At 45.0% G+C, this 27,852-nt stretch overlaps 1 protein-coding gene across 1 annotated transcript in view; it reads right to left on the bottom strand.

Moving 5' to 3' along the window:
* Positions 1-27,852, bottom strand: part of LOC148502654 (uroplakin-3b-like) — a 96,482-nt gene that overhangs the window by 22,659 nt on the left and 45,971 nt on the right. The window contains exons 2-3 of the mRNA XM_088449494.1: positions 20,941-21,078; positions 20,378-20,609 (exon numbers count right to left, since the gene is read on the bottom strand). Coding sequence (XP_088305620.1) covers positions 20,378-20,609; positions 20,941-21,078 — 370 coding nt within the window. The remainder of the gene's footprint in view (positions 1-20,377; positions 20,610-20,940; positions 21,079-27,852) is intronic.

Raw genomic sequence — 27,852 nt, forward strand, 5'->3', positions numbered from 1 at the left:
TATGGTAGCTGACTGGGCTCTGTTAAGGTTAGATGTAGAAGAGTTAGTTGTACTTCCTCCTGGTTTTGCTCCCTGCGGCTTAGCTGAGAGTATGGCTGCTCCCTTACTTACACAGTGTCTGTTATCTCCTGTCAGCAAATTTAAGAGCTTTAGGGTCCAGAGAATGTACCGATGGGAGTTACCTGACAGCAATGTCTACATCCAAATAGTAAAAGTGTATGCTATATTCTCCCTGCAGGATGGCGAACTCTCACTGTATAGGATACTGCCTTTTACTGCATTCAATACATTTGTCCCATAGGGTTTGCACTAAAGTCAATAGGGATCCAAGTTGCTTATAGACTGAAAGAACCTCTTCCTCAGCTGGTATGCACTAACTAATACTGGGGCTGTGTTTAACTGACAGGGATTGCGTTAAGAGCGGGTCAGAGTACTCACTGCTCCACCTGTCACCAGCTCTGGTCCGTCCCATCCAGTGGAAGCCGCGCCTCAGCACTTGATACTCTCTGGCCCCAGCCGTCAGTCACAAGAAGGGGGAGGATGCAGGGCGGCTCCATTGCTGAAAACCCCTTTCTCCTCTCTGAGTCCCGGCAGCAGCCTCTCAGCTCCCCAGCTGTCAGTCACCAAGAAGGGGCAGGCTTGGAGACATCTCCCTGCTGACGCTGCTTCCTCTCAGGACCCGGCAGACTGGCAGCTTTCTCTCAGCTGAGCTACGATCCAAGCTCTCCCTCTGCCAGCGGCTCCTGCCGACAGTCTCCTCAGGACTCCCAGGTGAGTGCGCAGACTCTGCACCGCTCACCGCTGCCTCAGGACTCCCTTTCGCCGGTAAGCGCAGCGCTTCCCCCGCTGTTCGCTTACCTCAGGCCAACCCCCAGCAGCCCCCGTGGGAAAACTCTTATATTCCAGCGGTCGCGTGCGGGTTCGCTTCCCGCCGACCGCGCGCGCCGCTTCTCTCTACTCAGGTCTCCATAGAGCTCCTTCTCCCCTCTGCGGTGGCAGCATTAACCTACTCCATGCCGCGCGCCCATCAGTGCACAATAGTTCAGGGAAGGCAGGCTGCTCCAATGTCCTCTCTAGGGAGGGGGGGGCGCTGACACATCAAACAGCATTTCCTTACTATTTAACGCTGTGTAAATACACAGACTGACAGTCTTTTTAGCTTATTTACTGAGCACCTACAGTACATCAATCAGCACCCTTCTACCACATAATGCAGTGTAAATATATGAATTATTATCTCAACATACCATATATCTATATAAGCTGGACAATATACACTTTAGGGGTATCACATTAGCGGCCAGTGTCCGCCTACTTATCATTCAGTCGGGGGGAAAGTTGTAAGCTTCCCCCTAATGTACACTAGAATGATTAGTTGGGAAAAATCAAACATGTTTGATTTTTCCCAACTAGTTGGACAGACCATTTCTGGCCATTTTTCAGCATGTGGGAGCATACGAATGATTATCATTTACTCCCACCCATTGCCAGATTATCATTCCAACCAGCCAACTAGTTGGCTGATAGTAATTATATCATTCTGGTGTATGGTCAGGTTAAGATTTTAAAGAACAAATCTCCGGTTTTGGATTGCATGTAAAATGACATGATTTTAGCAGGTTTTTGTCAATTTTAAAGCAATCAGAAACCGAATTTGAACCATAACATTTGAGGGTGGTTTTGCCAAAACCAAAACACGGTTAAGATAGAGGGGGCGGAGCTTAGCGACGGTTGGTCGGCGCATGCGTAAGCACTTGTCACAGTTTTTTTTGCGAAAATACAGTGATAAGTGTGCGGAGGGGATTCGCAGGGACAGAGCTTTATCGCAAGCTCTGTCCCTGCAAGGTATTTTTAGTAAATCCCTGTGATATTGCCTGAATTCGCAATGCGAATTCAGTCGGTAATATCACACTACAATCTGCATTACAAATGCGGATTGTAGTAAATAGAGCCCTTAGAACGAAAACACAGGGGTCCACACTCTACATAAAACACAGGAGTCCACACTCTACATAAAACACAACTGTGCACAAAAAAGAGCACCGCTGACCTTCACTATTATAGACGTCCATACACATCTCTAATTATAGCCTGGGGGCTGAGAGACGAGAAGGAAGTCTGTCTATACATTTTTAAATAAATAAAAAAATAAATATATATAATGGGATAATGACAGATTTGTGGCTCGTATGGTTTGTGTACAGAATGCCGGCGCTCAGGTTCCTGACATTCAAAATCCCAACACCGGCATCCTAATAGGGTTAGAATACCGACACCTGTCAGTAGGTATCCTAACCCTTCCCATACCACTACCCCTAACCATCCCTCCCCACACCATGAACCTAAAAGTGACACAGACATATCGCTGGTACACACTGTCCGACGGGCACTCGATATATTGATCGGCCAATATATCTGCCAGTGTGTACCCAGCATAACCCTCCCTGATACCACACTAGTTACCTTCGGGATCCCGGCGGGTTGGGATGCTGGCTCCTGTATTCTAAGCGCCAGCATCCCATGTGCTGTTATTGTGAATACATACCGAACAAATGTCTGTGCGTGTGATTAGATCATCAAGTCCAGAAGAAGTATTAATCTATCTATCTATCTATTACACATATGAGTACTGATAATAGGAAACGGTTTCTCAGCTAAATCTCATTGTGTACTACATATTTGAATTTTTTTTTCTTTAATTGTTTTAGTCTATAAAAGTTCTGTAAAGGAAACAGTGTCTTGTATACAACGTATTACAATGTACGGGGAATACATATTACTTATTCTGGGTTGGACACTACAGCGTCCTTTGCCAGGTTGCACATCTGCGACTTTAATCAACTACGGTACCACTACAATCCTTGGTGTACAGTAGTCTGTCTGCATGTGCAAGGACTGAGACAGCCACTTTCAGTGTCTTTAGATACTGTACTGCAAGATTGCTTGGTGAGTCTTTAGAAGTAACCATTGCTGGCATCATCGAAACTTCTACCATCCCGATCAGTGGCAAACACAGGATTTCTAGAGGGGGGTTTCCAAATGCTTGATTTTAGAGTGAGCGCGGCCAGTCCACGAAGAGGGTAGAATTAGCATTTAAACAGGTTTAATATGCGTCATACAAAGTGTATTGTGAGTCATAATTCCAGCATATACAGGACCAGCGATCACAGTAAGCCATTAAATGCGGCAGTATGGCTATCCTGTCTAAGCTGAATGTTTTCATTTTAGATGTGGGCACCATTCCACAGAGTATTAGAGCAAGTCCAGGAGTCTGGGAGCAATCTAGCACTGTCCTGGACATATATGTACATATTGGGCTCTATAGCAGCACATCCCTAACAGTGAATGTTTTCCAGATCTCCTAGTTGATGCACAGGTTATTTATTACTAGCTGATACATGTTAAAAGATCCACAGGTAGTGTTAATTATTTCATTTGTGATAGTGAGAATAACATGCAGCACTTGTAAAATTCTATTATATTACTACTTCTATGGTAGTCATGGTGTGGGCTGGCATACGGAAACCCCCCCTGCGTTTGCCTATACCTATGGTAGTGTCACGGCTACAGACTCTTGGGACTCCTGGGGAGAAGCAGGTTTAACAGGCAGTACAAACTGAGGTGGTTTGATGAATGACCTCATGAAAAAGCACCGGCACGCAATGTTAAAAGTAAACAGGATTTATTCCAGGACAAGGCTGTGCTGTAAAGTCCAAGATATACAAACATAGAGTCCACACAAAACAGAGTTCAAAATATCACTACAAGCAGGTACCAGGATTAGCCCCGCGAGAACTAAAGTTCAATTAACAGAAAGTTCATAATATAGCAATAAGCAGGTACAGGGTTGAACCCAGAGATGTAACTGAAATCCAATAGGAGGAGGAGCGGGGTTAAGCCCGGTGATATGACAGAGATCCGGTATGGGGTTGAGCCCCAAGTTGTGGTGGGGATCCGTTATAAGGAGGTGCGGGGTTGAGTCCCGTGACATGACTGAAATCAGGTATGAAGCGGAGTGGGGTTGGGCCCCAAGACGTAACTGAAATCCGGTATGAAGCGGAGCAGGGTTGGGCCCCAAGACGTGACTGAAATCCGGTATGGGGTTGAGCCCCAAGATGTGGCGGAGATCTGGTATGAAGAGGTGCGGGGTTGAGCCCCGTGACGTGACCGAAATCCGGTATGAAGTGGAGTGGGGTTGGGCCCCGAGACGTAACTGAAATCCAGTATGAAGCAGAGCAGGGTTGGGCCCCGAGACGTGACTGAAATCCGGTATGGGGTTGAGCCCCAAGATGTGGTGGAGATTCGGTATGAAGAGGTGCGGGGTTGAGCCCCGTGCTGTAACTGAGGTCTGGAATGAAGTAGCTTTTATGATGCAGTTGACAACTGTTGTTTAAGGTGAACACGGTGAGGCCATGAATCAGTAGTTAGGCTGGGCTAATAGTACAGCGGAGACTAAAAGCAGAGTTAGGCTTTGTATTGTAGCAGGGAGCCAGTAGCAGCGCTGGGCTCTGTAGTGCAGCCGAGAATCTGTAGCAGAACCGGGCAAGGCAAGTCCACAGCATATATCAGGTACAGCGAGGATCTGGCAGGAGTCCAAGGAAAAACCTAAGGGTAATGTTGCACAGACAATAATGCTCAGTTAGTAAAAGACTTTTATACCATGTGCATGAAATCCATTGGAAGTTCGTGACATGTGACCCAGAAAGAATCAGATTTGGAAAACCAAGTATTCACAGACCCCAGCAAGCAGACGACACCCAAGGAACAGAAGATCACTTTAACTCTCGGCATACTCCATGCGGCAAATATCGGCAGCCCGGAAGGATACTCCACCGACCACAATCTCAAAGTGAGGCAAAACGTCATCCTCCCGCTGTCGGATTCTCGCAAGGTTTTGGATCCTATAAAGGTTCCCGCGCTTGCCGCCATTTTCATTCTGGCTGTGGAGAGTGAAGAGGAAGCTAGGGAGGGGCTGTGCTGTTGTTGTCTATAACGGCTGTGCTGCTGCTGTTGTCATAGGGGCTGGCTGCTGTTGTCATAGGGGCTGGCTGCTGTTGTCTATAGGGGCTGGCTGCTGTCTATAGGAGTTGGCTGTTGTCCATAGGGGCTGGCTGCTGTTGTCCATAGGGGCTGGCTGGGCTGTGCTGTGCTATTGTCCATAAGGGCTGTGTTGTTGTCTATAGAAACTGTGCTGCAGACAGAAGAGGGGGGCTTCAGTGGCTCCTGTGTCAATGCAGTCCATAAAGGGGGAATCGGTATGATTTACCGCCGGACCCCTGCCCGGCGGTTGGAATCGCGACAGCGGCATCCCGTCAGAGGAGGAAATCCTGATTGTCCTAAGGTAAGTACTGTCTAACCTAACCTCCCCCCCTAACCCTAACCCTCCCTTAGGGATGCCTAACCCTAACCTTACCCCAGTGCTTAACCCTAATCCCCCCTCTAAGTGCCTAAACCTAACCCCCCTTCCCCGCCGCCTAAACCTAAGTCCCCTGGGGAATTGCCTAACCCTAACCTCCCGGGGGGTGCCTAACCCTAACCCTCCCTCCCCCTAGCCTAACCCTAACTTCCCGGGGGGGTGCCTAACCCTAAGTCCCCCCGGGAGCCCTAAACCTAACCCTCCGCCCCGCGGCTATCCACGCTCGGCGCCCGGCATCCCTTCGATCGGGATACTGGGCGCCGGTCTCCCGGATTCGGTAAAATGACAGGCATCTAGATTTAGACGCCTGTCATTTAACTGTTGCTGGAATTAAGCAGTCGGGAAGCCGGCTGTCGGTATTAGGTCCGCCGGCTTCCCGATTGCATACCTAAAGGGGTGCTGCTGTGTTGTCCAGGGGGTGCTCTGTCCATCAGGGGTGCTCTTCACCCCCAGTGTGAAAAAAATAATAAGTGTTTTTTTCTCTGCGTGTGTGTGCGCGTTAGCCGCACTTATCAACAACATAGCTGCAACAAGCATGCTGCCTGTGCTGTTAATCAAGGGGCTGCTGCCTCGTTCAAGGGTGCTCTCCACCCCAGTGAAAAAAAAAAAAATGAAAGTAAAGGTAAAGTAAAATAAAAGTGTTTTATTTTCTGTGTGTGTGTGCACGTTAGCCGCACTTAACAATGTAGCTGCACTAAGCGTGCTGCCTGTGTAGTTAATCAAGGGGCTGCTGTGTCCATCCAGGGGTTGCTGTGTCCATCCAGGGCAGGGGCTTCTGTGCCTATCCAGGGTCTGCTGTGTCCATCCAGGGGCAGTGGCTGCGGTGTCCATCAAGGGACAGTGGCTGCTGTGTCCATCCAGGGGCAGTGGCAGCTGTGTCCATCCAGGAGCAGTGGCAGCTGTGTCCATCCAGGGGCAGTGGCAGCTGTGTCCATCCAGGGGCAGTGGCAGCTGTGTCCATCCAGGGGCTGCTGTGTTCATCTAGAGCAGGGGCTGCTGTGTCCATCCAGGGGCTGCTGTGTTCATCTAGAGCAGGGGCTGCTGTGTCCATCCAGGGCAGGCGCTGCTGTGTCCATCCAGGGGCAGGGGTTGCAGGTTTGTATTCGTAAAAAAATATTGACACTGTTAGTGGAAACGCAGTGTATTCATAAAAAATATTGTCACACTGTAAGTGGAAAAGGCAGTATATTCGTAAAAAAAAATTGTGACACTAAGTAGAATGCAGTGTATTTGTAAAAATTGTCACACTGTAAGTGGTAACGCAGTGTGTTATTCTTTTCTTATTCATAAAAAACTCTTGTGACACTGTAAGTGGAAACTTCACAATTTTACAATTTACTAACACAAAGTTAGCAATAAAAAAATGCAACTTTCCTCAATCATGAATAAATGATTAGTCTACACGCCGACTACAAGACCACAACAAAGTGCTAAATAACGTGCAATATATATTAAGTATAATGACATCACAAACGCCTCAGCTGAGATTCCCATAAACATATTTTCAAAAGGTGAAAATAGAGGATATGTTTTAACAAATTGAATAATGCAGCTAAAACTGCGTCCTCTGATTCTAGTGTCCCTACTCATGGCCTCTATACCTGAATTTCAGCGAGTCAGAGCGGCAACTCCATGCAACCGTATTCCAGAGTGCAGCTGCTCATCCTGTAGCCCAGGACACAAGATGTGTAGGGGGTGTGGTGATATGGACTAAAATGGAGCTCAAATCCACTAAAGTGGACAATGAATCCCCAATCTAACAGGGAGTGCAGCTGTAATTTATACACAGGATGGGATGACGATATAGGCTTGGGTACTGGTAGAATCTGGGGTGATGTATACATCATCTTCTTAACACAATATTAATTTGTCCCCGCTGGAATCCACCATTACAGGTGCCTCTGTAATCTTTGCACGTAATTGATGGTAAAGGTCTTTCTCATAGAATTTGTAGTTCATTTTGATGGACATCATCTTTTCCACATTTTGGAGGTTCCTGGCTGTGCTGAAAACGCTTTCTGAGTACACACTGGAAGGTGGGCAGCTCAAGTAAAGCAAAGGCAGATTGTGCAAGGGCCTCCAAATTACTTTTTTTCCTGCCTGTATACAAACGGACTGTCTGACATGCCTATTTTGATGCTATCATTAAAACTTTTTAAATAGTCCTCAACCATTCTTTAAATGGTGACCATATCAGATGGAGTCACACTAGAGGTGTCATTAATTGTAGGCAATTCTTCTGACCCGACCAGATGTCAAAACTTGGTTGTGTTGACTCAACTGCATCGCCAATGGGTGTTTTGAAAGTTTAGTTTTTTTCTCAGCAGATGCACTTGCTGGAGAAACTGAAGGAGAAGCCATCGCTGCATCACGTGCCACTTGAGCTCTTCAGATCTGTGTCCGTTGGGAAGAAGAAACAACATCTTCATCCCTTTTGGGATGAAAATCCACTCCCAGCAGCAGGCATGGTGCTCAAGGATTCTCAAGAAAGACACAATGTAAGACTTAAACCTTAAATCTGAAATCTTGCATTTGCTCAGTTCCGCTTGTCCACATATCTGTGCTGGTTAAGTGGACAGTGGGTATACGGCAGTTTGGAGGCCAATAAGTAACTATGTTTTTTTTAATGTCCCTGTACAGGTTAGGAAAAAGTTACAAGTGGAAACTTTGACAAGGATGTGAATAAGTAAAATATTTTTTGTAACAGTCAATTGTTTTGGAAAGCACTCTTCCTGGTCCCTTTCTGGGATGAAATCCACTTCTATCCACAGAAGCAGGCGCATGATTCTCAAGAAAGACACAACGTAAGACCTTAAATCTGAAATCTTTCATTTGCTCTGTTCTGCTTGTCCACATATCTGTGCTGGTGGATAGTGGGTACAACGGCAGTTTGGAGGCCATTACCTAACTATGTTTTTTTTAATGTCCCTGTACAGGTTTGGAAATGCTTTTCAAGTAGAATCTTTGCAAAGGATTATTTAACAGTCAATTGTTTTGGAAAGCACTACTAGAAGTCTTCCTGGTCCCCTTCTGGGTTGAAAATCAACTCCCAGCACCAGGCATGGCACTCATGGATTCTTCTGGGACAAGGACTGATGTGAATGAGTAAAATATTTTTTGTAAATGCCTCCCCTTCTCCCTCAAATTTATTTCAGAATCAAAAAATGTAATTAAATTTACTACCAATCAACCCTTCCTGTCCCTGCCTTCAACTACATACACACTCCAACTCCCTCAGGCCTCTTGAATAATACAAACATTTGTTTCCTGATGTGCCATGTTGGAAGTTGAACTGCCACGTGTTTGTGCCACCCACTGCTGCCGCTTAGTCAGCCAGAAAGCTTGGTGCAAATTTGAGGCCTAAACTGGATGAAAACAATATTGTGAGCTGTGAGGTGGTCAAAATTGACTGGAAACGAGCGGAAATAAGTGTTATTGAGGTTAATAATACTGTAGGAACAAAAACAGGCCCAAAAAGATGTGATTTTAGCTGTTTTATATTTTTTATTGTAGAAAATAAACAGATCCAAAACCAAAAAACAAAACAAGAAAGGACGTTTTGGCAAAACCAATCCAGATCCAAAACCAAAGGACATACAGATAAAAAACCAAAGCACGGGGGTCGGTGCACATCTCTAGTACACAGTAGACGATATGTAGCTGCCGGCATCGGCAAGTGTGTATGCATTTGCCAATGCCAGCACCCCTGCTGTGTCCCGCCACTTGCGATATCGCTCTGGGTACACATTGTTTAGTCTGAGGCTATGGGGGCAACGAGTGTGTGAGGCTATGGGGGCAGTGTTTGTGTGAGGCTATGAAGGCAGCATGTGAGGCGATGGTGCAGAGTTTGTGTGAAGCTATAGAGGCAGACTGTGTGTGAGACAGGGGCGCATTAAGAGAGGAGGGGGCCCGTGTTCATTCCCTGTCCAGGGCCCCCTCCTCTCTCCCCGGTGGCTGGCAGCAGACTGACGCATCTGACCGCCGACCTCAGCATCAGTAGACTCTGGGCACTAAAGTGTGCCCAGAGTCTACTTGCATGCGCAAAACGCCGGCAAAATGGCCATGGCGGCCATTTTCTGGCATTTGGTGCAGGGCTTAGACACCTGACATGGGACCTTGGAGCGGTAAGTATTAGATAATATGGGTACAGGATGTGCGGTGCGGGTCCCCCTTGGACCCAGGGGCCCGTGTGCACAGCACACCCTGCACCCATTATAGATACACCCCTGGTGTGAGTCTATGGTGTAGCGTATGTGTGAGGCTATGGAGGCAGCGCATGTGTGTGAGGCTATGGGGGCAGTGTTTGTGTGAGTCTATGGGGGCAGCGTGTGAGGCTATGGTGCAACATTTGTGTGAGGCTATGGAGGCATTGTGGGTGAGGCTATTGTGTAGCGTATGTGTGAGGCTATAGGGGCAGTGTGTGTGTGTGTCTAGGGGGCAGCGTATGTGTGAGACTATGGGGCTGCTTGTGTGTGAGAATATGGGGGCAGCATGTGTTTGAGACTATAGGGCAGCATATGAGTGAGGCTATGGGGGCAGTGTGTGTATGAGGCAGGGCCGTAGCTAGGGTGGTGAGGTCGGTGCCACCGCACAGAGCACAACAGTGCTGAGGGCGGAACGCCGGCGACCCACCTCATTTTCTCTATGCTGGCAGTGGGCAGCCACTGTTTAAAGTGTGATGCGTGGCCACCCAGCACTGTTTACAGACGACAGAGTCGGACAGCAGTGCAGCCTCCCCCTGCCCTACTTGTGATACAGCGTGACTCCACCTCCTGAGTCTCGGCAGCCTACAGACCTGCATCCATTGTGGGATGGGAGAGACGTCATTACGTCTCCCCGCCCAAGTTTTCCATAGTTCCTCTGGTGAGGTTACACACTCAGGAGCTGCCTGCTGCTTTTGGGTGGGTCGTGCTTGGAGTCAGGCTGGCAGAAAGCGGAGCGGCGTGGCGCTGTGTGGACACTGGATGACAGAACCAGTCCAGTGTGTTAGAGACAGAGGCGGGTGGTGGGGTGTCGGTATCCAAGAGTAGTAGCCAGCAGCCTGTTCCTATTGCCTGGGTTGTGCTGATTATGTATGTATGTATGTATGTATATATATATATATATATATATATATATATATATATATATATAGTAGGGGTGTGCACCGGCCACTTTTCGTGTTTTGTGTTTTGGTTTTGGATCTGGATCTTTCTTCGTGTTTTGGATCTGGATTGGTTTTGCCAAAACCACCCTTCCGTGTTTTGGGTTCTGGGTTTTGTGTTTTGGATCTGTATTTTCTTGAAAAAAAGCATAAAAACAGCTAAAATCACAGAATTTGTGGGTTTTTCTGCTCCTATGCTATTATTAACCTCAATAACCTTAATTTCCACTCATTTCCAGTCTATTCTGAACACCTCACACCTCACAATAGTGTTTTTATGTCCAAAAGGTTGCATCGAGGTAGCTGGATGACTATGCTAAGAGATACGAGTGGGCGGCACAAACACGTGGTCCATCTAGGAGTGGCACTGCAGTGGCAGACAGGATGGCAGTTTGAAAAACTAGGCCCCAAACTATACATAATGCAAAGAAAAAAAAGAGGTGCAAGATGGAATTGTCCTTGGGCCCTCCCACCCACCCTTATGTTTTATAAACAGGACATGCACACTTTAACAAACCAAACATTTCAGCGCCAGGGTCTGCCACACGACTGTGGCTGAAATGATTGGTTCGTTTGGGCCCCCACAAAACAAGCTGGCAATTAATCTGTCCCTGCACAAACTGGCTCTACGGAGGCAAGATGTCGTCCTCATCCTCCTCATCCACCGATTCCTCACCCTCTTCAGTGTTGTGTACATCCTCATCCTCACAGAGTATTAATTCGTCCCCGCTGGAATCCACAACCACAGGTCCCTCTGTACGTTCTGGAGGCTGGTCTCCCTGGAAGAGTTGATAATTCATTTTATGAACATCATCTTCTCCACATTTTGTGAAAGCAACCTCCTACGCCTTTCGCTGACAAGGTTCCCGGCTGCACTAAACACTCTTTCAGAGTACACACTGGAGGGGGGGCAACTCAGGTAAAATAGAGCAGTTTGTACAGGGACCTCCAAATTGCTTCTTTTTCCTGCCAGTACAGGTACGGACTGTCTGACATTCCTACTTGGATGCTGTCACCGATGTAATCCTTTAACAGACAGACGCACGCTTGTCGCTGCTGCTTTGAGGATGCAAGTGCGGCTACAGCCCACACAATTCACAAAGACAGAAAAAAGAAGAAGAATATTTTTATTGTTTGTGTAGCACACTTTGAGGGTGTCACCACCCTTTAACAGACAGACGCACGCTTGTCGCTGCTGCTTTAAGGATGCAGGTGCGGCTACAGCCCACACATTTCACAAAGACAGAAAAAAAAAGAACAATATTTTTATTGTTTGTGTAGCACACTTTGAGGGTGTCACCACCCTTTAACAGACAGACGCACGCTTGTCGCTGCTGCTTTAAGGATGCAGGTGCGGCTACAGCCCACACATTTCACAAAGACAGAAAAAAAAAAGAACAATATTTTTATTGTTTGTGTAGCACACTTTGAGGGTGTCACCACCCTTTAACAGACAGACGCACGCTTATCGCTGCTGCTTTAAGGATGCAGGTGCGGCTACAGCCCACACATTTCACAAAGACAGAAAAAAAAAGAACAATATTTTTATTGTTTGTGTAGCACACTTTGAGGGTGTCACCACCCTTTAACAGACAGACGCACGCTTGTCGCTGCTGCTTTAAGGATGCAGGTGCGGCTACAGCCCACACATTTCACAAAGACAGAAAAAAAAAGAACAGTATTTTTATTGTTTGTGTAGCACACTTTGAGGGTGTCACCACCCTTTAACAGACAGACGCACGCTTGTCGCTGCTGCTTTGAGGATGCAGGTGGAATCTAGACGGGATTTGGAACCGGGGACACACTACCTCCATCAATTGTCTAAATCCCACTGCAGTAATGGCGGATACCGGACGCACGTCTAACACCAACATAGCAGTCAAGGCCTCAGTTATACGTTTTGCTTCAGGATGACTGCTGTCGTACTTCTTCCTCATCGCTAGGGACTGTTGGAGGGTCAATTGTTTAGTAAAAGTAGTGATGTTCCTACTTCCTCTCTGGGATGATGAACAACTCCCAGCAGCAGCAACAGCACTAGGAGGAAGTGGTTCTTGATCTTTCCCTATTTTATTTTTATCGGAGAAAGTTTGGTCCTCCATTTATGTTATATTGATATATACGTGCGGCTAAAGTGCACACAAACACAGAAAATATTTTTTTATTTTTGCTGGAGAGTAGTGCACTTTGTGGGTTACACCACCCTTTAAGAAATGAGCCAGCCGGCTCTTTACTTATGGGACACAGGCGCACGCTTGGCGCTGCTCCTTTGTTGATGCACGTGCAGCCACAGTGCACACAATTCACAAACACAGAAAATATTTTTTTATTTGATTTGGAGTGTACTTTGGGGGTTACAGCAGCCTTTAACGGTCAAGCCAGCTGGCCCTTTACTCATGACACAGGCGCACGCTTGGCACTACTTTGTTATTGCACGTGCGGCTACTGCGCACACAATTCACAAACACAGAAAATATATATTTTTTTGGTTTGGACTGGAGTGTACTTTGGGGGTTACAGCACCCTTTAACGGTCAAGCCAGCCGGCCCTTTACTTATGACACAGGCGCAAGCTTGGCACTACTTTGTTGATGCACGTGCGGCTACTGCGCACACAATTCACAAACACAGAAAATAATTTTTTTTTGGTTTGGACTGGAGTGTACTTTGGGGGTTACAGCACCCTTTAACGGTCAAGCCAGCCGGCCCTTTACTTATGACACAGGCGCACGCTTGGCACTACTTTGTTGATGCACGTGCGGCTACTGCGCACACAATTCACAAACACAGAAAATTTTTTTTTTGGTTTGGACTGGAGTGTACTTTGGGGGTTACAGCACCCTTTAACGGTCAAGCCAGCCGGCCCTTTACTTATGACACAGGCGCACGCTTGGCACTACTTTGTTGATGCACGTGCGGCTACTGCGCACACAATTCACAAACACACAAAAAATATTATTTTTTTAGCACTTGCGGGGAGCACCCCTGATGGACAGAGCACCCCCTGGACAACACTACAGCACCCCTTTAGTACTGGGACACTGCACAGGACTTTGGAGTGGACACAGCCCCTATGGAGAACTGACTGCACAACACAGTCCAGCCAGCCCCTATGGACTTTGAAGTAGTGGACACAGCCCCTATTAACAACAGCAGCACAGCACAACACAGCACAACACAGCCAGCCCCTATGGACTTTGAAGTAGTGGACAACAGCAGCACAGCACAGCACAACACTACTCTGCACTACACTACACTACACTACACAGCCCAGCCAGCCCTAACTCCCACCCTCCCTCTTCACTGTCCACAGCCGAGTGAGAAAATGGCGCCGACGCAGGTACCTTATATAGGATCCAAAACCCGCGAGACTCGGAAGGCGGGATGATGACGTTTTGCCTCGATTTCAGATCCGAGTCAGGCGGGAAAAGTCGAGCCTGACTCGGATCGGCCTCGGATCGGGGGGCTCGGGGGGGTTCGGATTTCAGAAATCCGAACCCGCTCACCCCTTATATATATATATATATATATATATATCCAGGGCTCGACACATTTTTGTCAAATCTAGGAGCCATCTTGAAAGTTTAGGAGCCAGACCATTGTCCATTACCAAAATTATGAAAGCTTGTATAGACCACCACACATGCTTACCTTAGGCCAGAATCCTGCGTCCGCTGCCGCTCTTCGGAACTGTGGGAGAGATGTCATGACGTCTCTCCCATAGTGCCCGTGGGGGGAGCCGGACGCTAGAGCTCAGGAGTGAGCTCCGGCTGGCGCCGCTCCTCGTTACTATGGGAGAGATGTCATAACGTCTCTCCCATAGTGCCCGTGGGGAAGCCCGACACCGGAGCGCAGGAGTGAGCTCCGGCTGCAGCTGCGCCAGCTGGTGCCCGACAGATGGAGCTTCTCTGTGGCGGGGGGGGGTTGGCTTTTAAATCCCGGTCGCCAGGTCTAAAATCTTAGTCACCATGGCGACCTGGCGCCCGGGTTTGGCGAGCCCTGATTATATATATATATATATATATATATATATATACACACACAATATCCTAAGTAAACGCACACTCCTTCCCAAATCCAATATGCCGCGGTGCCCGCTACCAAATAGATAAACAGCAAACAAAGTGCGGCAGTCTAATAAACACGACTTAAGGAACTTTTAGTCGTGTTTATTAGACCGCTGAGTGCCGCACTTTGTTTGCTGTCTATATATATATATATATATATATATATATATATACACACATACATACACTCTTAGCTTTCTGTAAAATATATTTACAAAAATATTCAAGAATTATATACATAGATTTGCAGAACAATAATAATAAATATATTTCACATAATAATATGGAACTGCAGCTATCACCAGATTAATTAAGATCAAATACGGTGGGGGAGGGGTGTGGTGCAGGACTGGGAGGTAGGGATTTTCTGGGGTCTAGGAATAAGCCTGGGTACACATCGAAAGATTTTCTGTCCAACCATCCAACTAGTTGATTGGTTGGAATGAAAATCTGGTAAGGTATGAAAGCAAATGACAATCAGCAATTTGCTCCGAAACGCCGGAAAATGGACAAAAACTGATGTTTGAACAAATTGTTTAGATCAAACATTTAACAAACTTGTCTGACGACCATTTTCATCTGTTTTCTGGCATTTAGGAGCAAATTGCTGATCATCATTTACTCCCATACCTTACAAGATTTTCATTCCAGCCTATCAACTAGTTGGCTGGTTGGACAGAAAATCTTTAGGTGTGTACCCAGCATATAAGGCCCGTATTCAAGTTGAGGCGAAAAGCTGGAATCCGTGGAAAAGTTTTGCTGATTACTTCATTTCGCCAAAGTATCGCCGTATTCAATTTGAAAGACTTTCCGCTTAGGCGGAAAGTCAATGCAATGTAATAGGCGGAAAAGTTTTGCCTATGCATAGCAGGTGGAAAAAAGTGCAGAATTGGGGTTTTGGGGTGCAACGTTGCGGGAACCCCCGTGCAGCTTTCAGACAGTCCCCCAAAGGTAAACTGTGTCAAATTTTTAAAAAAAAAAAACTCCTAAGGACACCCCAAAAAATCACTTTAAAGTTGGGGCCGAAAAAAAAATATATTGGGGGACAAAGAGAACTTGACTCTGGGGGGGGTCCCCAAGTATGCCCCATGTGTTTTTTTCATTGCAGGGGCTTGCGGCAGGTGAATTTTTCCCGATTGTTTAAACTTAACTTTAGCAACTTTAAAATATGATGGCCCCCATTTTCAAGTACCCCAAATTTGCTGGGATAAGTTATTTTCTGCAAAAAAACCTCCTGAATACTATTCTTAACCACTTATACAAAAACGCTATTTAGCTGCTATTGAGCCCATTTAAAAACACCAACTACCTTCAGCAAGCCAAATCGGGGGGTACCATACCTAACCCCCATGTCAGAGCATCTTTTGGGGAGTGTCAGGCTGATTTCCCCAAATCTGACAGTACTTTCTGATTGTTTAAGTTTCGCTGGGTCCCGTTTTCACGTACTTTCAAATTGAATATGGGGATACGTGGGGACGTGCGCGATACTTTTCCGCCTGCAAAACATGCAATGTAGTTGAAAAGTCCGGGAGGTAGAAAAGTATCGCGGGTCCGCTCAAATTGAATACGGCTCTAAGAGGTTAAACACAGATATAGCCCCCGTTCCTTCCACCTTCCACCTCTGCGACCTGTAACTAAAACTCCTGGACCCAGTAACTGCCATCCCTGGACCTTGCACCCCAGCACAGTGTAACTGTCCCTACTACACATTCTGACTGCACTCCCTCCATCTGCTCCCCATACAAGTGACACACTGCACCCTGTAACTTACACCCTTGCAATCTGTATCCACACACCCCTGTAACTGTGTGGCATAATGTGTAAGGGGTATTACTGTGTTGCATAATGTGTAAAGGGCAATATTGTGTAGCATAATATGTATAAGGGGTACTACTGTTGTGTAATATCAATAAGAAGCTCTAGTGTGTGGCGTAAGATGTTTAATGGGTACTACTGTGTGTTGTAACATAAAAAGGACACTACTGTGTGGTATATTGTGAATAAGGGGCACTACAGTATAGTGTAATGTGCAAATTGGAGCTACTATTGTGTGGCCACTCCCTTTCCCCATGAGACCATAACCCTATTTTTTGGACTGACCCTAATTAAAATATGGGGGGGCACCAATGTGATTTCTGGCACAGGGCACCAAAATGTCTAGTTACGGCTCTGGTGTAAGGCTATGAGGGCAGTGTGTGTGTTAGGTAATGTTGCAGTGAGTGTGTGAGGCTATGGGCATAACTCCCAACTGTCCCGAATTCCAGTGGGACAGTCCCATTTTAGAGGCACTGTCCCGCTGTCCCACCTGCGGGCAACAGCGTCCCGTGGGTGGTGGGAAGTTGGGGAGAACACTGTCACACCGCTGCTCTGCAGAGATGAGCAGTGGAGACTGGATGACGCGCACATGCGCGCATCATCCATATACACAGTGCCTGCTATTTTAGAGAATGGGGGTCTGTCCAGCAGTTCCCAGAGCGCTGAGCAAGCCCCCAGCATGACGAAAACAGAGGCATGGCTCGCGGGCACGATATTTCCATTAAGGCCATGCCCCCAATTATTGGGTGCCACCTGTGCAGTGCGCTATTTTCCATAGTTGCTGGCTTCAAAAGTTGGGAGGTATGGCTATGGGGGCAGCATGAAGGTTAGGCTATGGGGCAGTGAGTGTGTGAGGCTATAGGTGCAGCATGTGAGGCTATGGGGCAGTGTGTGTGTGATACTATGGAGGCAGTGTGTGAGGCTATGGTGTAGCGCAGTGACGTGCGGTGATGTCAATGGCTGGGGAGGCAGACATGTATAAAAACAGTTTTTATATCAAAACTCTGGAGCATGACAGGGAGTATGACAGGGGAAGGAGTACGACAGGCTCTGCTTCCCCTGCCTACCCTGACTGCATGTCCCTGGTGTAGCGTATGTGTGAGGCTATGGGGGCAGTGTTTGTGTGAGGCTATGGGGGCAGCGTGTGTGTGCGCCCATGGGGACAGTGTGCGTGTGAGCCTAAGTGGGAAGCATGTGTGTGAGGCTATAATGCAGCAGTGGTGAAGTTATGGGGCAGCGTGTGTGAGGCTATGGGGTATGGTGGCAGTGTGTGTGTGAGGCATTGGAGCACTGTGTGTGTAAAGCTATGAGGGCAGCATCGGTGTGTGTAAGGCTATGGGGACAGCCTGTGTATGTAATGCTATGGGGTCAGAGCAGGGACGGTTCTAGGGGTCTTCGACAAGGGCGCCACTCGTAGAGGGCGGCACTCCTCCCCAGCATCCCGATTTCAAGCGGGACAGTACTGTCCCACTGTTCCACCCGCGGGCCGAAAAAAAACACAATACTTACCTTTAGCCCCGCTCCTGCTTCCGCTGCCGCTGCCGTCCGGTCCGACCGCGGCTCCTCGGATCTATGGAAGATTCGTCATGACATCATGACGTACCTCCCATAGTACTCTCTCTGCCGGAAGCCAGAGCTCAGGAGTGAGCTGCGGCTTTCGGCTGCAGGGAGGGAGTCGGGTGCCTGCTGATAACAAATATCAGCGGGCACCCGGCAAATGCAGCGGGGGGGGGGGGGGGTTGGTGGACCGGCGCATCTTTTTTCTATTTTTTTCTTCTTTCTAGGTTTTTTTTCAGGAGGGGGGACTCAGTGGTGCCCTCTAGGTGTTGACACTCTGGGCGACGGCCCTGTTAGCCCGCACCTAGAACCGTCACTGTGTACAGCATATATAAATACACACATGGAAACAATATGGAAGCCTCCCCATAAAAATCCTGCGTTTGCCCCTGCACACATGGAAACAATATGGAATCCTCCCCATAAAAATCCTGCATTTGCCCCTGAAATTGAACAATGTGAAGATTTATTGCCCGATCTTACGCTGGGCATCTACTATACAATTTTCTATCAGTAATCTGTCCAATCTGGTTGGTTGGAATGAAAACCTGGTAATGTATGGGAGCAAATGACAATCGTCCATTTGCTCACAAACACTGGAAAATAGCCAAAATGGTTGTTCACACAAATTGGTTAAAACACACAAATTTAACCAATTTGAACTATTTTTTTTTTGTCCTTTTTTCAGTGTTTAAAACCATATGATTACCAGGTTTTCATTCCAACCAGCCAGATTGGACAGATATCTGACAGAAAGTTATAATGTAGTTGCCCAGCTTTAGGATTTCCCAATCTAGCAATCTGTGCCCATACATGAAGGTACCCATACATCTGCGATGAATTGCCACGATCCTACAATGCTGCAACCCGGCATCGCAGGATCGCAGAAATCCAAAATGTTCGATTTTCCCGATATGACAATCCGTCGCAGATGTATGGGCACCTTAACAGATCTTTTTCAGTGCTTTGCAAATCGATTGCAGCAAACACAGATCTGCCAATCTTGAAAGGCCCATCATTTTACTAGTAACGGTCTGCAAATCTGCTGATCATGTCCATACACTAGCAATCTACAGCCCCAATCCATCTGTTAGATCCAACATGTTGGACAATCTGATTTAACAATTCCAATCACTTTTTGGTTGCAATCTGCGATCTGTGAAGCCCATACACTGCAGATTTTTATACACTATCGATTGCAAATTGCAGAATTGCCACAATCGATTGCTGATGTATGGGGGCCTTTATACACTTGAAGATGAGACCCCTTGTTTTGTGCTAGCACTCCTCCTACCTCCTCCTACCTGCCCCAGGTGATTTTAATCTGTGAAGCCCATACATTGCTCTAATTTGGAGCTGGTACGGGGGAACTTGAACCAAAAGTTGCTGCATGCCAGAAAGATCAAAGTGTGCAACATTACAAGGTAAGGAAAATACTTTGCAACCCAGTGCAGCTGGTTCTCATAGCACACGGCATCAATGTAGTTGTACTGATGTCTATCCAAGTCGTACTTTATGCCCGTAGGCCCTAATTCAGATGCAAGCACCAAGCTGGTGTTGGCATATTCAGCTTCTATGACTGTCCAGGCCCTGTAAGAATCATTGCAGCTGTCGTGAGTGACCCATTTACAAGGGAGGCATATCATCTTGTCCCATGTGTGCAGTACACACATGGGCTCTATTAAAGGCAAAGGCCCCCATACATCAGAAATCTGAAAACCACAATTGTACAATTTGAAGATTTATTGCCCGATCTTAGGATTTCCCAATCGAGCAATCTGCGCCCATACACTGCAGATCTTTTTCAGTGATTTGCAGATCGATTGCAGCAAACACAGATCTGGCAATCTTGAAAGACCCATCATTTTGCTAGAAACGGTCTGCAAATCTGCTGATCATGTCCATACACTAGCAATCTACGGTCCCAATCGATCTGTGAAATCCAACATGTTGGACAATCTGATTAAACAATTCCAATCACTTTTTGGTTGCAATCTGCGATCTGTGAAGCCCATACATTGCAGATTTTTATACACAATCGATTGCAAATTGCACGATTGCTGCAATTCATCTCTGATGTATGGGGACCTTTGGGGATGTTAGGGACTCACCTTATGAGGTACGCCGTGACATCTTTGTACAAACATGTACTTGTAACCTTACTTAAAAAAAAAATCATTTTAAATGTTGGAGTTTATATAAATATTTTTTCATTTGAATTCTTAGTGCTTAGAGTGTGCATCTGCTCATTTCCCCCCCTTTTTCTGCTGTAGAACTACAGGTCTCAGCATGGTAGCACCTCATATTATGTTTAAGATTAGGATGTGCAGCCCAGCCCCCTTTTTTCCTTTATAATGATTAATGCTAAAAGAAAATGTCTTACCTGTATGTATGTGTCGAATTTAAAGGACCATTGCTGTACAAATGCTGTGTGTCGTTTAATTCAGAGCCGATTTGTAGCAAGTACATGAAGTTAGAAGAACTATTATGTAAGCATGGGTATTGTACCGCAGAGACCATTAAAGTATGATAATAAGAGCTAGAATTCGAGCCATTCATGAATGAAGAATATGTAGCTGGAGTACCAAGCTCTGTGTCATTTAGATTTAGATATGCTGCAACAAAATGTTCATAAAATAATTAAAAGTGCAGTGCTAATATTGTCTTAAAATACATTCAGTCAGCACATGCTTTATAAGTGTAATACAAGTTAGCCAAATTGTGCTAATATTTTTATATTAAATAATATAGCACTATACTAATATCTGTTTTTTTATTATGATGCATACTTCATGACATATACTATATACATAAACGATAATATACTATATAATCTATAATGTTCTTTTAATTATATTAGTAATTTATTTTCACAATACATAATATTACAAGAATATTGTTTACTTAATCAATATAAAATATATAATGGCTGATTATTGTACATACATGTATTCAGTGCAACTACCAGCCACACTTTAGCTGTAGTATATTTCTGAAAAGTGCAGTCTGGTTGAACCAACACAAATCCTTGGTCAGTCACATTGCCTGCTATGTTTGCAATCTTTGGAGTGTAGTTCAGAATTTCTGCAGAAAAGTTAAACAGACAATAAATGTATTATTCATTTATGTAATCATTAAGTTGCTATCCTCACAAATTCCATGTAACATCTTGGAGCTTTTGTGATTACATGGCGTAAAGGACAATACAGCTCTGTAGGATGTAGTTATGAGACCCCCGGCTGCGATGCCGCCAGTCTAAATCCTGATCGGGGAAAGCCCGACAAGGGATTTAAAATAGGCGTCGAAATACCAACGCCAATCTTTTTTTTTTTTTTAACAACTTTTTATTGACAGATTGACAAAATTACAATACATAAATATTGCAAAGTCAGGTAGATTAAACATAGTAAATATAACAGAAAACATACATTTAAAACATACATTTAAAGAACAATGAGACATTGACAAAAAGATGTCCACATTGTACCCTATCAAATACAGAGCGAAACACATAATAACCATTTAAATCTATTAGAATGGCACACCTGTGGACAATACTTCCAAATTGTACCAGGTTGTTAAACCGAAAGATTTACGCAATGCTTCCCTTATAACATCAGAAAGTGTGAGGACATATGGGAGCCAAACATCAAAAAACCTTTCTGTAATTTTCTCTTTATGTAAAGAAGTTTCGGTCCAGTTCATAAAAAATAAAAAAGAGAATTTAGTATGGAATAAATGTATGGGGAATGGGATAGGTTCTGACGAGATCCAGTGTGACAGAATAGTCTTTTTGGCAGCAGCTGCCAATTTAATCAGTAGAACGCGATTACCTTTTGTTAATCTACCTTCCCTATGGGTTGGATATATACCCCAAAAAACCCATTCTCTAGTAATCGTAAACTCTATTTTCAATATAGTATTTATATAGGTTTGGAGAGATTTCCAAAATGTTTGGACTTATGAACAAGACCACAAACAGTGCATAATATCTGCATCGGGGGTTCCACATTTGTAACATTTTGAATCTTGGGCTTCCCCTATAATAAATTTTAGTTTGGGGGTGAAATATGCCCTGTGCAGTATTTTTATATGCATTTCCATATATGATGCTGAAGCTAAAAGTTTATTGAGCCTCATATAGGCCTCTAACATGTTTGTCATAGTAAGATCAGGGAATACCTCCTTCCATTTCAACAAACCTACCGAACCAGTTTCCAAATCAAGCTCAGGGCGGAAATGTGTATATATGGTGGAAGTAGTGAGGGGGTCTTTAGGCTTATAAAATAATATCCTATCAAGCGAACATAGCTGATTTAACCTAAAATTTTGACTCCTTAAGGAAGTTTGCGCATAGCTGACTGCTTGTAAATACGGAAATAATGGAATAGAAAGGGAGGGGAATCCATCCTGTAGTTGCGATCTAGAAATTGGAGTTAAATTTTCCAAACTCAAAAATTGATAAACATAACATAGTCCAGCAGCGTGCCATGTTTTAAAAATAGGTGAGTTCTGGCCAGGTGAAAAAAAAATGGGTTCCCCCATAATGGCAGAAAAATAGAATTAATTTTGGACACTTTTAAACTAGACCTAGTTCATCTCCAAGCCATACACGTGGAATACAACAAGATATTATCTTTAAATGAAGCAGGGAGAGATGTTTGAGGAGTATGTAACAGGGAAACCAGATTCCAGTCAGGAGTGAAAGATTGTTCAATATGTCGCTGCATGTAAACGTCAGAGCCTCCAATCCAATCCATTGCCACTCTGTAGTTTGCGGCCAAGACATAATTACAAAGAAAAGGTAAATTAACCCCTCCCAGTTCCTTTTTTTGTTGTAGCTTAAACAGGGATATCCTCGGACGCAACCAGCCCATATAAATTTGTCAGTACTTTGTTCAAAATTGCCAGAAATCTTTTAGGTGGAATTATTGGAAGCATCTGCGCAATATAAAAAAATCTGGGAAAACATATCGGGCCAAATGTAATAGGTAGTCTGTTTTGGTAAATTGCGAGTTTGGTGCTAAACTCGCAATTTTTCACAACTCTCCAATGTAATAGGGTGTCTGTTCACTAAAACTCACATTTTTCAGAGTTACTAAAACTCTCCATTCTCAAACTCGCATCCAGATGTTTTCACATTGAAAACAATCAACTCGCCCAATGTAATAGAGTGTCTGTTTCAGACTCGCAAAAAAAAGATTACCAAAAGTCCCCAAATAATAGACCTGCTTCATTGTATCATTGATGTAACCACAAGATTAACCTCAATTAATCTTGCGGCTACGATATAGCGGTTCCCACCATAGACTTCTATGGGGATTTCTCACCATAGAAGTCTATGGGACACACAGGCTGGCCGCATCCAACTAATCAGGGAGCTGCTCCGACGGAGATGCTCCCTGATTGGCTGGTGGCCCCTTCACTGACAGGGCACACGTGTGCCCCGGTCATTTACGCGGAGCAAAGGCATGTGTACACACATACCTTTGCTCAGTCCGGCATGGATCGGTTTTTTGGCGTTTTTTTATTTTAACCCCTGGATTGCCTACTTGGACAAGTGGACGTGATCTACGCATAGGAGAGGTGAGTATGGATTTTTTTTTCAGGTACACCCCTATGGATTACTTCGGATACTAGGGGAGTATGTGTGAGTGTGCATGTATGTTTTAATAAAATTTTACATTCACGGTGTATGTTTGTTTATTTACGTATTTCTTTAGTTGTGGAACTACAAGTGCCAGCGGACCCGTAATGCCCCGCATGCTGGTATTTGTGGTTCTCCAAATACCAGCATGCAGGGAAGGCTTGCTGGTACTTGTGGTTCTACAACTAAAGACAATATGGAAAATTTATTTTTACACTTTACACTAACACTATCAACCCGGCACCCACGGGCATAGGGTGCCAGGGATAGCCCCGGGCTATCAGTCTAGGCCTGGGGTGCCCTGGAGAGGGGTACCCCTTTATTGGGGGGGTGCCCAACTCCCCAGGCATCCCCGGCCTGGACTGACTAGCGGTCAGGGATAATGCTTTGGCCAGGGAAACCGGTGAAAGGTTTTCTCTGGCTGTGGCATTATCCCCCCGCTAGAAAGAGTTCGGTGCTGGTTCTGGAATTTTCAGGGGACCCCTACTCGTTTTGTCCCCTGATTTTCCAAAACCAGGACCAGCTCAACAAAGCCCTGTGCTGGTTCTTAATATACAGGGGCCCCCTACGCATTTTGGCCCCTGTATTTTTAGAACCAGAACAGGCTTTATAAAGCCCGGGGCTGGTTATGCTTTTGGGGAGGGGGTGCATGTTATTTTTTTTTTAAAACACACACAGAAGCCATCACGGATCTCACTGATCTGTGATGGCTTCTCTAAAACTCGCACCTTTTAATGCTACTCGCATTAAAAGGTGTCAGTTTACATAGTCCTAAACTCGCCTAAACTTGCAAATGCAGTAGCCTCAAGCTGAAAAGTTTGCAGGATATTGAATTTGCGAGTTTCAGTACAAACTCGCACTTTTTAAAAGTGCGAGAAAGTGCGAGTTTGTACTGTTACTAAAACAGACTACCTATTACATTTGGCCCATCATCTTATATAGGTGACATCTACCCAGATATGATAAGGGAAGATGGGACCATCTATTAAAATCCGAAATGGTTTTTGACAGGAGAGGGAGATAATTAACATCACAGAAATTAGCAGGATGAGTTGGAATTTTAATACCCAGATAGGTGATGCCAACTTCTGTAGCCCATTTAAATGGAAATGAGTCCTGCCAACCCAGCTTGGACTCAGGAAAAAAGGGTAGGGCCACAGTTTTGGTGTAATTAATTTTGAATCCCGATATGAGTTCAAAAGCCTCAAATAAATCTAGCATGTAAGGCATAGATAGTTTTGGGTCAGCTAAATATAACAACAAATCATCCGCAAATGCTGAACATTTTATTTCTGTTTGCGCCAACATAACTCCTCGCCATCTAGTTTCCTTAAAAAAGAGCCTGATAAGGGGATCCACTGCCAAGTTGAATAAAAGCGGGGACAGCGGGCAACCTTGTCTCGTTCCACGAAAAAGATTAAACCATCTTGTATTTAGGGCATTTATGGTCAGAAAGGCTGTCGGCGAATGGTATAATAAAGTATTAAAAATATGAGTAAATTCCGTACCGAAACCCTGGTATGAAAAAATTCTGTTTAAATGTGCCCATGACACTCGGTCAAAAGCTTTATCTGCGTCACAGCTGACAACTATACTATCTTTTTCCAGAACCTGGTGAGTTTTAACCATAACAGCAAGGAGTGTTCTTATGTTCTGTACTGAATGATGATTCTTAAGAAAACCTGTTTGAGCGGGATGGAGAATTTTAGGTAATATCAACTGTAATCTTATTGATAATAATTTTGTAAATAATTTCATATCCTGATTCAGAAGAGAAATCGGCCTGTACGAGGTAACTAGCGTGGGGTCCTTATCTGGTTTTGGTAATAAGATGACCCGGGCGACATTAAAATCCTTTGGGGCTGGCTTACCTTGTAAAATAGAGTTAAATAGATTAGAAAGATGAGGGACAAGATGTGGGGATAGTAATTTATAATAGGCCGCTGACAAACCGTCTGGACCTGGCGTTTTACCTGTAGGCAACCCTTTTATAAGTGATATAAGTTCCAAGTCAGTAATTGGGGCCATTAAAATGTTTCTGTCTTCCTCTGTAAGGGTTGGGAGATCGGCCTTACATAAAAATTCCATACCTTGTGCGGGGTGATCATGAGATTCCAAATAAAAAGATTCAAAGTACTTAAGGAAAGCTTCACTAATCTGATTTGGAGTGGAACCCATTGAACCCGAATCTAATTGAATGGATGAAATATGCTTAGGTGCAGTTGCAGATTTCACCAAATGCGCCAATAATTTACCCGGGCGATTACCCCAACGAAAGTATCTGTTACTACGATATGTGATATTCATTCGAGCTTTTTCTTCACAAAGGGAATCGTAAACAGTTTTAGCATCTCTATAAGATATTCTATTAGCTTCTGTTGGGTTTGCTAGTAGAACAGAATATTTATGAGACACAGGGCCTGATTCAGACGCGTTCGCGAGCGTAGGACGCTCGCAAGCGGGTCGATGGTGCCCTGATGCGCATGCGCACGATGGAGGGAGCTCCGTCGTGCGCATGCGCGAGACCCGAATAACGATGGCGAAGCCGTCGTTATGGGTCTCGCACCAAAGGGGGCGTGCTGTCGATGGTGGGCGTGTCGGAGGCGTGGCTGCCAGACAGAGGCGTTCCCATGGGAACGCCTACCGTCTGAGTCCGGCCCCACTGACATCAGTAATGATGTCAGTGGGAGTGATTTTGGCTCTGATAGAGCCAAAATCACTCCTGGGCTTGTGGCAGCGAGACCCTACCGCAGGGTCTCGTCGCAAGCCCGATGGTCACGATGGTCTTGACCATCGCGACCATCATCATGGACGCTCGCTATAGCTGTGGGTGGTAACCCACAGCTATGCGAGCATCCATGAGGCCGCTCCATTTTCAGGTAGGAGGGCCCTGATTCAGAGCGAGCGCTCTGGTCAGAGCGTCCAGCTCTGAATCAGGCCCACAGTACTAGCGGCTTGGGAAAAAAATTTCTGCATATCTCTTTTTTTTGCTGTTACATAAGAAATCAAATAACCCCTTATAACTGGTTTTGATGCCTGACAAAAAAGATTAATATTTTCAACATGCTCTGAATTGTCAGATGCATAATTTAGGAAAGTTTGTTGTAGATATTGTTGAAAATCCTCCGAGGAGGCTAAGTAATCTGGAAAACGCCAATTTGGGGAACGAAATATAGGAGATTACAACTGTATCTTTAATTTAACAGGGGCATGATCAGAGATAAGTATGTCCTAAACGGAAGCATCTAATATTCTGTGTAGCAAGGAATTGGACGTCAGCCAATAATCTAATCTCGAAAAGCTTTTATGGGGATGGGAGAAAAAGGTATATTCCCTAGAGATCGGGTGGAGATATCGCCAGGGATCAATTAGCTCCAGAGAATCTAATAACAATGCCATAGTAGAAGGAGCAGAACGAGCCCGTCCCTCATGTCTAGGGCCGCCAGAGACATCCAGCGAGGAGTCTAGAACTACATTAAGATCACCTCCCATTATTAAGGTGCCCTCTGGCCTGTATAATTACATATAGATTAGAAAAAAATTCTACATTAGACCCTGTAGGGGCATAGATACAGGCTAGAGTATAAGTTTCAAGCTCGATAACAACCTTTAGTAATAAATATCTACCGTCTGGGTCTATTTTCTCGTTTTTTATAGTATAATTAAGAGATTTATTAAACAGGATAAGCACCCCACGGGTTTTTGTTGTATATGAAGCAGTTTTATACTCCCGCAACCATGTATCCTTCAAAATATTTGGGTCAGTGCATCGCCAGTGAGTTTCCTGTAGGAAAACTATATCAGGACAGTATTTTTTAAGGTGACTTAAAACTTTTTTACGTTTGATAGGGGTATTTAACCCTTCTACATTCCAGGATATAAGTGTGAAGTCACGTTTAACCATCGTATCCTGAGATGTCTGGTTATGCCTAGTAGTCATTAACCTATACCAACAATGGGAAAACAGGCAAAAAGATACCATCCAAGAAAATCCCCAAGCCTGTCCCAACGAGCAAGCCGGGGGAGTCTCAAAAATAGAGACCATAAACATCTACATAAAATAGAATCTAATATATACCCAACATTTGCAATATAAATAGAATATGAGAAAACAATCTGTCAAATTTTTAAAAATTTAACTGAACCCAGTATGACAATCCAAAAGATTGTCTCAATAATAATAGAAACTCAGCAAGGTTAGAGAAAACAAA

The sequence above is a fragment of the Taudactylus pleione genome, unplaced genomic scaffold (assembly GCF_031769625.1).
Source record: "Taudactylus pleione unplaced genomic scaffold, aTauple2 ptg000487l, whole genome shotgun sequence".
In the NCBI taxonomy this organism is placed as follows: domain Eukaryota; kingdom Metazoa; phylum Chordata; class Amphibia; order Anura; family Myobatrachidae; genus Taudactylus; species Taudactylus pleione.